Source organism: Cibotium barometz, chromosome 2 (assembly GCF_041138505.1).
Source record: "Cibotium barometz isolate CiBa-2024 chromosome 2, ASM4113850v1, whole genome shotgun sequence".
Lineage (NCBI taxonomy): Eukaryota > Viridiplantae > Streptophyta > Polypodiopsida > Cyatheales > Cibotiaceae > Cibotium > Cibotium barometz.
The window spans coordinates 60,906,155-60,919,312 of record NC_141047.1 but is presented as its reverse complement, the minus strand read 5'-3'; the positions used below and the strand labels follow the sequence as shown (position 1 = coordinate 60,919,312).

Below are 13,158 nucleotides of genomic sequence, written 5' to 3'. Positions count from 1 at the left end.
GAGAAGGTGGCATATATCTAGGTAGATTGGAAAATAAATTAATAAAGCTATGAATGATTTAGAATGCTATCCCTTAATGTCCTCATGATAGCCTTACATAAATCCATTAAGCAGTTTAGTTAGCTTTTATCTGTGGAGGATGGCTTCTAGGCAAACCCGTAGTGGGACAGCTTATGGAGTGGCCACTTTGCATCGTTCTACTCCCACTACAAGGACCAAACTTCCCTTGATGACACCATCAGGCATAGTTCAAGAGGTTTGTCCCAGTTGTTTTGATCATTAAAGTTTTATGGTTTAAATTAACATATGCATATACGGTTAGACGGTCCAATGACCATAGGAATGTGAACAATTCCTTTAACTTGGCCGAGGCTAATTGAAACACAAATCATATGGTTGCCATTGTATTTTCAAGTTGAAAAGAATGTTTTCCTAATTTTAATTGGTCGTAGACTAAGGTAGGAGATAGAATAATTCTTGTCTAAAGACAAGTCTAACCAACCTGGACGTTCAAATGGTCGACCGTGATTGGCATTGCGGTCGAGGCACTCAGAAGGCGACAGTTTCAGTCGTCGCGAGTGTTTAAGCTTTAAAGATTTAGCCTACCTCTTATGGCCAACCTTGCCGAGGTAGTTGAGCTGCCGTTTTCTTGATGGAAGAGACTGGGGTGCAAGCACAACGCCGCGAAGGATGGAGCACGTCCAGTTAAGATGGGCATCCCTTAATATTAGACCCTTCACCATGGTTACTGGTCGTTGGGTATCGGGATTCTAGATAGTCCGACCATGTTTGGGTTTCTTAGAGATGGTCAAGCGAGAATCACACCTTACCTAAGGTTGGGGGTCTCTTCGACGAAGCAATGTAAATATACTGTCAAGTATATGATTCAAGCTTCTAGTTTAATGTTTTATACTTGTTTGAAGGGATGTTTTAATGAACAATGTATCAAAAATAACCTAAAGGAACCATTGTTTTTAAATGTTTAAAACAGTGTGGTAGTAGTTAGATAACCCATGACGAGTGCATGCAGGGTGAAAAGTGGGAGATCAGTCTCCTTAACGGCACCTTTCTAACGAATGGGTGGACCCAATGCGTCAGGTAGCTTTCCAACAATTTTAGCATTAACACGAGTAGCATAAGATTCTCTTTCTCTCCTTAGGGAAAAGTATAATCTGCCAGGCCTCACGGTTGCCGAGATTGTACCATGAACCAAGGGTACCTGAATAGATTAAGTATCTTATCTTAGGGGAAAGCATAGTTTCCACGCCTTGGGGTGCCGGGCTATGCCATGAAGCAAGGGTGAACGTACGTCTCTACCTAGGAAGTCCTTGTAGATATTGGCTCCATGTTTGTTTCCCAAGTCAAACCTTAATATTTTGTCGTATGCAAGCTCCACTCCGTAAGATTTTGATTGATTTGAGGAGTGAGTTTCCATGCTTAATTCAAATAGATGATCAAAGAGTGACTCTTCAACCCGTCGCATACCTCGGCTTTGGGTCTTATATATGCTCTCTTGCATTAATGTTCTATTCTAAGCATCAGCTTCTATAGTCTCTCTCATCTTGGGATGTATATGGTTAGATGTCTAGAAACTTTCAAAAAAAAAATTCAAAATTTTGGACTTTTCTCAAACTTCTCTTGAAACTCATTTTGAAGACATCCAAACAATTTGGCACAAAAAAATAGCGCACTTTTTCAGGGAAAAATTTTGCAAATTTTTTGTCAGTTTCCTATGATGAGTTTAGTATGGGAAAATTGATTTTTGTCCAAAATTTTGAATATGGGATTCAAACAACTCGCAGCGACGTAAATCTTACACACGAGAAGTTTGACGCTAACTTTTGGAAAAATTTCTATACTTTTTTCTTTTTTGCTATTATCCAACCTCTTCTCCCTCCCCCTTTGTACTTAAAGGATGTGTGTATCACTTTCAAATCACCCTTGCAAATCTCTTTTAAGTGACTGGGCATAGACGGGTGTATTTTTTTGGCGAGCATTTTCTAGCGAGCGCTTTTTTGGCATCGAGCGAGCAGATTCCCTCAAGATTCTTTCTCTCTCATCTCTCTTTTGATCTACTCTCTCCCCCACACACATAGACTCTCTCTCTCTCTCTCTCTCTCTCTCTCTCTCTCTCTCTCTCTCTCTCTCATCTTCATCTCCCGTTGCTTAATAGTGGGACAATATGAAGAGAGGTTGCTCATTTTGCTCATTTTTTTGTAAGTAAAAATATGGAGGACCTTACATACCATTCAACAAACCAACACCATTATATGTATGTGTACGCAAGGTTCTCCATATTTCTACTTACAAAAAGACATAACATAAGTTGAAGGTGACATGCTTAGAGATACAATGATAAAAAGCTTGTTTGGCCGTGGATTGTAGTAGATAAATTATCACTTCAATCCACAGCCAAAAAAACTCCTCATAATTGACTAAGGTGAGAATATGGATTTGTAGAGGGAGAATTGAAACAAAGAGCTTTCGTAATGGTACAATGGAAAGAACACATTTGATAAACATTAAAGACATTAATAACTATGATGCAAAGAACTAGTATTAACTTCAATGAAAAAACACACTTCAATGAACACTTTGTAAAATAATTGTACCTCAACACAAGAGAGGAATTTGAATTATGCCAATCAACATTATGAAGTACATATATGGCATCAAATATGGTGCTGCATGTGAGGAGGAAGGTCAAGAGGAGTTAGGGGTTGCGGAAGTAGGGGTTGAGGAGGTATGGGATGTGGACCATGTGGTGGAGGTCCTACCACCCCAGGATGAGCGGATGATAAGGGCATCCAAAAGAGCTGCATGGGTAGCAAGGGAGGCAATCTAGGCCTAAATGGAACACCGGGTGTCCATGAAGAACCAATAGACCTAGTAGGGCTCATGGGAATATGATATTGAGGATGCGCATGATATACGGGTATATGGGAGGTGATCCTATCCTGCTGAGGATGTCCATGATGTATGGGTACAAGTGAGGTGTCCCTGTCATGCTGAGGATGCCCATGATATATGGGTACATGGGAGGTGTCCCTATCCTGCTGTGGCTGTTGCTGCTGTGCACAATCTACTCTGAAACTTCACCATGGAAGTAATGCTGTCCAATATCATTAGGACAATGAACAATAGGATTTATGCAAGAATTATAGCATCCCTCATCTACCTCCACACTAATGCAATGTCTACTCAAAGCCTTGCTAGCTCTAGCAAGTGTCCCTGTGCCAGCAAAACAATCCAAGACGGCTTCTCCTTGGCGGGTGAATGTGCCCAATAACCGCTTGTGAAAAGAAATGCAATGGAATGTTAAAGAATCTCTAATCAAAATTTGAATTATTTCAAGAATTAGTAGGCATGTTTGTCATACTATATGATATTTATCAAAGCATCATACCTTCCAAAAGCGTCACTGCGTTCCTCAGTGTATCGAATGGGGTTGTTGTGAATGTCTAGCGTATATGGTTGTGTCCCCTCTTGTGGTTTGACCTCCTGTATGATATCCTCATCAACCTCAAACCCTTCTGTATTAGCAGCGATATCCCCTAAATGGCGGTCGTATAATGGACAATTTGTGCTACTACTTGAGTTGCGTATAAAGATGGCAATGATCAATATAGACACCTAGTGTAACCACAAATAACAAAGTTATCATTAGGGGGTCTCAATTCACATACTATGACATATCTATGTACTAAAAAATTCACATACATATTCACTTACCCCTTCAGCTCCATCATCCTGTATGAGGTACATGTTTTGGGGAAGCTGCATGTACAATTGTACAATCCAACTTAAGTTGCAGGCTTCAGCTTCCCTGCATGCATGTCCCAAATGCTCTACCCATAAAGTGCACACCATAGTGCCATCTAGAAGAAGGAACTCTGTAGCCAATGTAAAAGCCGCCTTCACAAGGTCCTCCGAAAAGAAGTTCCACCTAGGAACTACTGGCGGTAACTTGGTCAAAGAAAGATGGGTAGGAAAGTCAGCCCATACCAAGCGTAAGCCGCCAATGCTATCACTGGCATCCATGACACCGTGAGCGGTCAAAGAACCCAAGAATCTTTGTAGAATATTCAAATTCCTATCACACACACACAAACATCAGTGGATTAAGAGGTACTTAACACAACAGATGGTCCTTTAGAAGGTAAAGTTTTGGAGATCTCACTTGTGTTTTTTTCTCGCTCCTATAAGTGTGTGATGAAGATGAATAATGTTGGAGCATAGACCCAAGTGGAGGGCGTCAATCATCTCATGAAAGAAATCTGGCAATATAAAAAATATATATATATTCTATAAAATAATGTATGCGGATTTGTTGAATGCAACTTAAACTTAAGTAAGTTGATTGTTACTTACTGAATCCAAGTAACTTCTCCTCCTCATTGTGGACTACATGCTCTCCCACACCTCTGCCATGCAACTCCTAGTGGGCACTCTGCTTGGTCTCCATGTTATCATCACCATCATCTCCACCTCTATGCCCATGATCTGCTTGAACACTCTCATTTTGCCCATGATGAGCTGGGACACTCTCATCGGCACTCTCCTCATCATCATCGCCTTCCCATTCAGGCCGTCCTCTCTTGTTGGGTCGTTGTTGTTGTGACTTCTTACCTTTCTTTTTGATGCCTCCTTTGAGGGAGGTGCATCCGCATGCTCGGGAACTTGCTTCTTGCCGTTGTCTTTGGGAGGAGGAGGTACTCTTTTCTTTGAGCTCTTAGCATCTATATTAAAGTGCAAGTTGCAAACCAACAAAATGAATAACATATGGCATACGTGTCTAAACAATTCTTGAGCTATTTGCATCTATGTTAATGTGCAAGTTTCACACATGAGTATTTTCAAGACGTTCTACAAACATGCATAACATGAAAACTTGAGTAATTATTCAGTAATCACAAAAGCTTTGCAATACCACTCACTGTGATAGAGATCTGCCTTGCTAGGGGGAAACTCTCCATCAGGATAGTCGAGCCACCATGGACAAAATTTCCATGCTTCCTTCGTGCGCAAGTCATCGATCCACTCATCAGGGTATAGGCTGGTCTACTCTCTCTCAGAAATTACCCAAGCATCTGATGGGTGCTCTGGAATGGAAATCCTTTGCTCCACCCCCTTTCTCCACCACCTTCCATGATTACATGAAGTTGATACTTTACACATCGTATGAAAGATATAGGGAGAGTATGCTCTAATTGAAATATGTTAAAACATACTTGTATAGCAATCTCCTTGCCGTGCATGGCAAGTGTGGTTGTTGCATTGGATCAAGGGTGGCTCGCATTGCTCCTTTCCAATAGTGGAAAGCCTTGTCAAAATGTGTCTTCCTATAATTCTTTAGTGCCTCCACAATACCCACACCAGAATCCTGAGTGGCTCGTGCATGCATATCAACTAAGGCTGGTGTGCTCTCCTCCAACTTTTGATATAGTTGGAGTGTGTACTCAACGAATTGGTACCAATAAACATGGCAACACAACCAAGAGATGAGAGCCTTGTCTGAAAGAGGCATCTGTGCGTCTCTCATGGAAAACTCCCCACCTACCAAAATGGACAAGAGCTTGCATTTCCTGCATTGTGCATAACACTTTTCAACACATGTGAGAATAACTACGCACGTTGCAACAAGCATAGAAAGTGAAACTTTATACTCACTCTTCATTGGCCACATGGGCACATGGGCAATCTCAACTAGCTTTGCAGTGGTAAACTTGGAGGTCTTCTCGCCACATCCCCTGTATGATATCACCTTTGTAAAGAACTTCTTGCCATTATCAAGGTTTGCTATATGTGCAAGCTCATGCCCCTTCTTTACGTAGATTGCCTCCGTCTCTTTTAGAGCATCTGCATAGTTTTTATCATACAAGTCGGTTGCACTAAAGTAATCTCTAGACCCTCTCTCTGGCAAGCCACTAATCTTGCTTTTGTATGTGGCATTGAATTCAGACTGTAATGCACAGTCATGAAATATGAGAATGAGAGATAGAGAGAGAGGGAGAGAATCACAAATAAAGTTATGTCTTCACAACAATATAATTTTGAAGATAAATACCTTGAATAGTAATTGTGAGAGGAGTGCCATGGGGAGCTTCAACCACTTTGATTTGTTGGGACCTCGCCATGTTATACACTTTTTGGTCCATGCATGGTCTTCGTCACTAAACTTCTCTAGGAGAGACCTTGGGTTCGCTAGTCCCACCTTTTGCATCATAAATATATCATGTGATGGTGTAGTTGGCACATGGATAGTAGTAACTCTACACACATATAGCATATAATATAATATTTTGTTATAGTTGTTGTTTCATGCTAAAAAATGTAATTCATTGAACATAAAAGACGGATCACTTACTTGTTTTTCATGCCCAACACCGTATAGAACTCGGCCTCCTCGTGCTCGGCAAAGTCTACTATAGTACACTCCAGTTTGGGTATCATATCTCTATTGGCCTTCACTCTTTTCGACCATTCTTTCCATGCGCGAAGACGATGGTTCCCATCCCACACAATGAACATTTTTTTGGACATGTGTTTACATTCTTTGATCCCCTCAATAATCATGTCGAACTCGCAAGATAGGGGAAGGTCATGTCCCGTTGCTCCTCATTGGTCCATCGGAATATGATCCTGCCCCGGAAATCGCTCGGACACAATGAAGCATGCCATTGTTGGTTGATATGTCTTCTCTTGTACACTAAGGAACAACTCCTCAATGTAGTCGTCATTCGTGCGGATGGCAGGATTCGGTAGAAGCCGACACAACGGGATTCTTGGAAGCAAGTGTTGATAGGCAACCGTATGCTTGTCCACCCAATTTGATGATATGTGGTCATCAACAACCTACCCATAGTCTTCTTTCAATTGCTCCTCTTCACGAACATTTGTGACGGCATCCTGAGTTGTTGTAGACGGACGCTCCGTCGCAATCGTGCCAGACGCATTTGTCATGTCGCTAGATGCTGCGACTTGCGACGCCATAGATTCTTGGGAGAGCTGTATCTCCTCCACATTGTCGCCACCCTTCGATTGAAGGCGTATACGCATTTTGTGTGTGTAGTTGTGAGCAAGAGAATAAAATGTGCATATGTATGTAGGACTGCACACATGAAAATAAGAATGACCCTCTCAAAAAACGCAGCGTTTAAAAAGTACCCAACATTATAAAACGAGGGAAATAAAGCTTAGCTCTAGGAGCAAGCAAGTAGGAAATGCTACAATTATTCCTTTAATTTGCCGTTAATTAGAAAAGAAAATAAACCTACCTTTTTTAATTTTTTCTCATGTGCGCAGACTATGTGTGAGAGTGAGTGTGTGTGTGAGAGTGAGAGCGAGAAAATGTGAGTGTGCAAGAGGAAAAGAATGTTTGTGTGGGTGTGTGTATTGAGAGAGAGAGCAAGAGAATGCAGGTGTGTGTGTATTGAGAGAGAGAGTGAGGGAATGTGAGTGTGTGTGTAATGTGAGAGAGAGAGAGAGAGGGAATGAGGGTGAGAGAGAGAGAGAGGGCTTCTATGTCTGTGTGCGTGTGTATGGGTGTGTGTGTGTGAGAGAGAGAGAGAGAGTGCATTTTTGTGTGAGAGAGAGAGAGAATGCAGGTGAGAGAGAGAGAGAGGGCTTGTATGTCTGTGTGCGTGTGTATGGGTGTGTGTGTGAGAGAGAGAGAGAGAATGCATTTTTGTGAGAGAGAGAAAGAGAGAGAGAGAATGCGGGTGAGAGAGAGAGGCAGTGAGAGAGAGAGAGAGAGAGAGAGAGAGAGAGAGAGAGAGAGAGAGAGAATGCGGGTGTGAGAGAGAGAGAGGGTGTGTGTGTGTGAGAGAGAGAGAGAGAGAGAGAGGAAGTGATAGAGGGAGAGGAGAGAGAGGAGAGAGATAGAGAGAGAGAGATGGAGAGAGAGCAATAGAGTATGTGTGTGTGTGTGTGTGCGTGGGCGTGTGTGTGTTTATGTGTGCGTGCGTGCGTGTGTGTGTGTGTGTGTTTATGTTATACATCCCTTCTTTAAAAGAACCATACAATCGACTTTATCTAATCATGGATATTAATCACTAATAGAATACAATGTACACTATACAAGATATTAAAACATTACATTTCAATTATTAAATCGTAATTGTAATATATATGAATGAGTGATTTAGTTTCGAGAACACTATATCATCCTAGAAGAGCATTTGGTACTGGAAAATCTGTGGTTGATGCCATAGTTGCTGTAGTAATTCCAAGGAAGAGACCTGTTACCTGCCACCATCCAAGAAACACAAGAAGACCATCAGTACCCTTGCTAGTATTTACTTGGGAAGACAGGTGTCAATGACCTCTTCCCCTTGTTATCAGTGTCAAAAATTAGTGTCAAAAACACAAGAAGACCATCAGTACCCTTGCTAGTATTTACTTGGGAAGACAGGTGTCAATGACCTCTTCCCCTTGTTATCAGTGTCAAAAATTACAATAGAACTAGCAACCCAACCAAGATCTTAGTGAGATTAGGTGTTGTATCTACCATTGTTTTATCATTCATTTTTCTTGTAAAAAGTATGGTGACTAAAAGTTAGAATTCTATAGAAAATTGGACAGCATCTCCTTTGTATTTCCTTCCTTTTTCCAAATTACCTGCCACCCATCTCAAGGGCCCTCACAGGAGGTTTAAGGCTACCAAACAAAATCACCAAGAATCAAGCTTTGCTATCAAAACAAATGTGAACATTTAAACAATGTGAGCATACCACCTTGATTTAACAAAAAGAGAGCCTGAATACCATCATAGGTACTAAGTCTACTGGATACCATGCATATCCTCACCAGAATAATTTCCACTCTTAAAGTTAGCTTCTCATGCCAAGAAAATCCAAAGATGTATCATAAATTCGGTTTGTACATACCCCAAAGGGATAAGTTTATAAGTAATTTATTCAAAACATCTGGCATTATACTCTAGTTCAGCCTCGTCAATACCATAGGGCGTTAATGGTCGCCTGCATATGTAAAAACCTTAACCTGTGCTACTAAAAAATCAACTTAAGTTATAAGCTATGTCCTACAGTAGAGCACTATTCCAGAGGGCAAGTCAAGTTCTAAGCTAGCAATTTATGCTTCAATCACTAAGCCAACACAGTGGTCTAGAGTCGGTGTAGAGCATAATCTACATGCCCCTTCTATAGGGATAAGAACCATAGTAAATATAGAAACACACAAAGTATGAGGCAAAGTGTGTGATAGGTGAGTGGCCAGAATTTTGTAGACAAACACAACTAACCCCTAAGCTGTGGTATAACCATCAAGCAAGCTGCATTATTTCAAGGTACAACCCAAACATCAGTGGTATAGAAGATGGGCAGTTGAGCAAAGAGATCCATCCCCCAGCCATAATCAAGTTATGACAGCCTTGGTAGTAATCAATTAGTGGAGTAAAAAAACACAACATACTTGCATATTCAACAACTATGGTGATCAACTGCAAAAATTCGGCAGCACCTCCTTTGTTTCTTCTTATTATACCAATTATACTGCCACCTTACTCAAGGCCCTCACGGGAGGTTTAAGGCTTTTAAAGTAATTAGCAACCATATGCTATAATACCAACAGCCATCAAAGATATATATTATGCAGGATTAAACCTATATGCTCAGGCAGTAATACAATCCATGCATTTGGCCAGAAAACATCATGCATTATTGGTTTACACTAATGGTCTTCTCTTTAACATATGGTACTCTTGCAAAAAATTCCACAGCATCTCCTTTGTACGGGTTACTACGTATCCAAAGCACAACCACCTTTAGCAAGGCCCTCACAAGAGGTTTAAGGTAAAGAACATCAAATTCATCAACATCTTTATACCAAAAATTTATTTCAACTTTTCAAAATAACAAATGTGATGTAACAACAATCAAACCACATGCAGACTCTACAAGTAAGCCCTGCAAAAAATTTTGCAGCATCTCCTTTGTATTTTCTGAATATTTCCAAAATCTGGCCACCTTTCGCAAGGCCCTCACGGGAGCTTTAAGGCAACAATCCAAACAAATCATGAAGCAACAAATCAAAGCCTCAACAGTATGATGCAATCTAGAAGCAAAATTATAAAGTTATGTCTACCTTATTTACTACAAACGATTTGTATCACTCTATTACTTTCATAGCTGCAATTTTTATCAACCATTACATATTTCGAGCTATGCATTATACGAACAAGCGTGGTTCGTTAGTAAGTTAGTGTGTGTGTTAACAAGTATATTTTGCATAACCAACGACAATTGATTATAATCTGCAAAAAATTCGGCAGCACCTTCTTTGTTTCTTCTTACTATACCAATTTTACGGCCACCTTATTCAAGGCCCTCACGTGAGGATTAAGGCTTTACATATCAAAACAACCAGCCCAATCTATCAAACAATGCCAAGAAATCAAACTACGTCCCGTAGTATACAAATAAGACTTCCTAGGTTCTTGTTAACATGACTATATAGCCGTTCATCCTGTCCTGTATAGTAGCTTACTATAATTTTCAGATTTCTTAACTAATCATACGAAAGGTGCATGTGTCTGTGTGTGTGTGTGTGTGTGTGTATGTGTGTGTGTGTCTATGTTTGTATTTGTGTGTCAAAATGTGTTTCAGAGAATGTACCGTGTTTACACATCACAGCACCACTCAAAATGAATATATATTTGCATCTGTACATTTAGATCCTCTATTAGACATCTTCAAATGAACGAAACCAACCCAAATATGTGTGCATGTGTGTGTGTGTGTGTGTGTGTGGATGTATGTTTAGAGAGTCACTGTATGTGTGTATGTGAGCTTTTGATTCTCCAGTGCGATGTTTCTCACTTCCTTGGCATCAATGAGACTCTCCGCAGTTAGCCAAGTCAGCAAACAGATAGTTTACATCAAGTAGCTTTGCATAACTATGTTATCCTATCATAAGTTGCAGGCAGCTTGCTAATCAGGTAAAGGCTAGCCAATAGCACTCAGGTAAGTAGTTTGTAAACACAAGGCTAGTCAATTTAAAGGGGAGGTCTTCAAGGCAAGTTAAATTACTCATATTCAAAGTCCAAGGCCGAATCTTGTTAAACAGTAAGTAGTCAAGAAAAGCAACAACAAGAACCTGGTTTTACTGCTGGATTATGAGTAGTAGTTACCAGAGCTTCACAGAGACCGTCAATATATCAATCAGAACAACTGTGATAACCTCAGGATACATCCAAACCTTCACCATAAACAGCATATCCTTTTAGTTATTACCAAGTTAAGCCTCAGTTATGAACCAAAAACATCACCAAACACATTTTGACAATATTAGTATTTATAAGAGTATCTCATAAGTGCCTGGGTTAAAACCACCAATAACCCATATTTTGTCCTGTCATCACCATGTTCAGGACGTTTATTGCAAGGACGGAGAACACAATGAAAAGGTAGCTGATTAAGCAAAAGGTAGCCAGCCCATTGTGTATGCGCATGAAGTGAAACCACCAACAAACTTATGGGTGACAAGAAGGAGAGACCAACCATGGCATCTTTCATATGATAGACCGTAAGTCCAAATCGGTTGAAAACGTAGCAGACAGGAATCCTGGATTATGCGCTATCTTCTTGCTTAAAAAGTGAGTGCGTGTTTTTAGCCTACTAGAGAAGGCTATGGTAGGCAAAGGATAGCTGAGTATACACTCAAATACGTTTTTATCATATGGTAATCCTGCAAAAAATTCAGCAGCATCTCCTTTGTATAGGCTTACTTACCCAAATCACCACCACCTTTTCAAGGCCCTCACAGGAGGTTTAAGGTTTGAATAACAAAAAAAACCATTTATACAATGTAGAATAAAATCTGCCTGGTAAGTTTGTATATCATAAAGACTAGAGATGAACCATACTTACAATATTTCATTCCCTTATAACTCTCAGAGTTGTGATACTAATCTTGACACATACCTGTGTGGCCATCATCGTCAAACACTTCAATGGTGGGATTGTGTAAGTATCAAGAAGAATCCTAATCATGAGAATACAAATAAACCTTACATGCTTTCACTAGAATAATCAGAAACCAATTAGTCCATGTTATTTTTGCCCTATGCAAACCAATTCACAGTCTATATCTGTGTAGGGAGCGTAATCCTAAAAGCCTTAACCAGAAGAGATGTCAAGCGCACAATCTCTGTGTAGGGAGCATAATCATAACACTCGGGAACACCAAAGACCCCTCAAAACCAGTAAGTACAGAGTATCAACAAGCAATGCCAAAAACGAATTAATGTATCACAACAGATATGCTCCACTTGAGAAGCATGAGCGGCAATCAATTAGACTAAACAAGTTTGACAACAGCAAAAAATGCGCATAAACGCACAATCTCTGTATAGGAAGCATAATCATACAACTCGGGAATACCAAACTTTAAGACCCCTCAAAAAACTAGTAAGTTCAAAGTAACAAACCAGCAAGTACAGAGTATCAACAAGCAGTGCCAAAAACAACTTAATGTACCAGTAGATATGTTCTACCTGAGAAGCATGAGCGGCGGTCAATCAGACGATAAGAGTTTGACAGCTTATCTTCAAAGAAGTCCACAGATTATACACGAATCAAGAGAGAGGCCAACTCATGCATCACATGAGGATTAAACAGGATGCTCGCCAGCTCAGACACCAGAAGAGAATAGCCTGTCAAAGACGCTGAGAAAGCATAGGAACCATAAGATATGCGAAGGTGTGAGAAAGCATAGGAACCATAAGATATGCGAAGGTGTAATGTCCCAAGCCTTTTTACCTTGTAAATTGAACGTCTTTCGCAATGAGAATTTTAAAGTTAACTTTATCTTGTCGCGAATCCCTCTTTGTCGTAATTTTTGGCATAAAGTAATATTGTTTTAAATCACCAGTTAAAGGGTACCTTTGCCATGTTCTAATACGCGACAGAAGCCTTGAATCTGGGAAAGAATTTGAGTCCGGTCTCAAGGCGATCGGAGTCCGTATGCGAAAGTTGCGCAAATCGCAAGGTGCATATGCCAAACTTGGGTCCCACTCAAAATCAAATGTGAAGGGTCTAAAATTACCCATGAGATGGAATGCTAGGTGTCAGCTAGAGAGAGAAAAATGGAGGCGCCCTTCTTGTGGGGGGGTATGTGGCATGAGAGAGAGTGAGAAGA

General features: G+C 40.4%; 1 protein-coding gene across 8 annotated transcripts; it reads right to left on the bottom strand.

Annotated features, from left to right (window-relative positions):
• Positions 1-2,595: 2,595 nt before the first annotated feature.
• Positions 2,596-12,727, bottom strand: LOC147641300 (uncharacterized). 8 transcript variants are annotated; one of them, XR_015269194.1, is made up of 11 exons: positions 12,515-12,727; positions 11,150-11,217; positions 8,099-8,247; positions 6,368-7,111; positions 6,068-6,272; positions 5,671-5,962; positions 5,232-5,556; positions 4,938-5,143; positions 4,372-4,739; positions 4,181-4,277; positions 3,904-4,093 (listed from the first exon to the last, which is right to left on the bottom strand). XR_015269194.1 is itself a non-coding variant. In XM_086820312.1 (6 exons), exons 3-6 carry the CDS (start codon positions 4,261-4,263, stop codon positions 3,202-3,204), a joined length of 762 nt encoding a protein of 253 aa, XP_086676438.1. In that variant the 5' UTR covers positions 4,264-4,277; positions 4,372-4,739; positions 4,931-5,048; the 3' UTR covers positions 2,596-3,201. The 8 variants fall into 8 exon arrangements, 3 of the variants coding, with proteins under 3 accessions (XP_086676438.1, XP_086676446.1, XP_086676454.1); XR_015269197.1 differs by having other exon boundaries at positions 4,931-5,143; positions 6,368-8,247; XR_015269195.1 differs by lacking the exon at positions 11,150-11,217 and having other exon boundaries at positions 6,368-8,247.
• Positions 12,728-13,158: the final 431 nt, after the last annotated feature.

Coding starts and splice junctions, on each gene's coding strand:
- LOC147641300 (XM_086820312.1), bottom strand. CDS start 4,263: ATGATTGACGCCCTCCACTTGGGTCTATGCTCCAACATTATTCATCTT. Junction 3,634..3,732: donor AGGATGATGGAGCTGAAGGG/GTAAGTGAATAT, acceptor TGGTTACACTAG/GTGTCTATATTGATCATTGC. Junction 3,293..3,406: donor CGCAGTGACGCTTTTGGAAG/GTATGATGCTTT, acceptor TCTTTTCACAAG/CGGTTATTGGGCACATTCAC.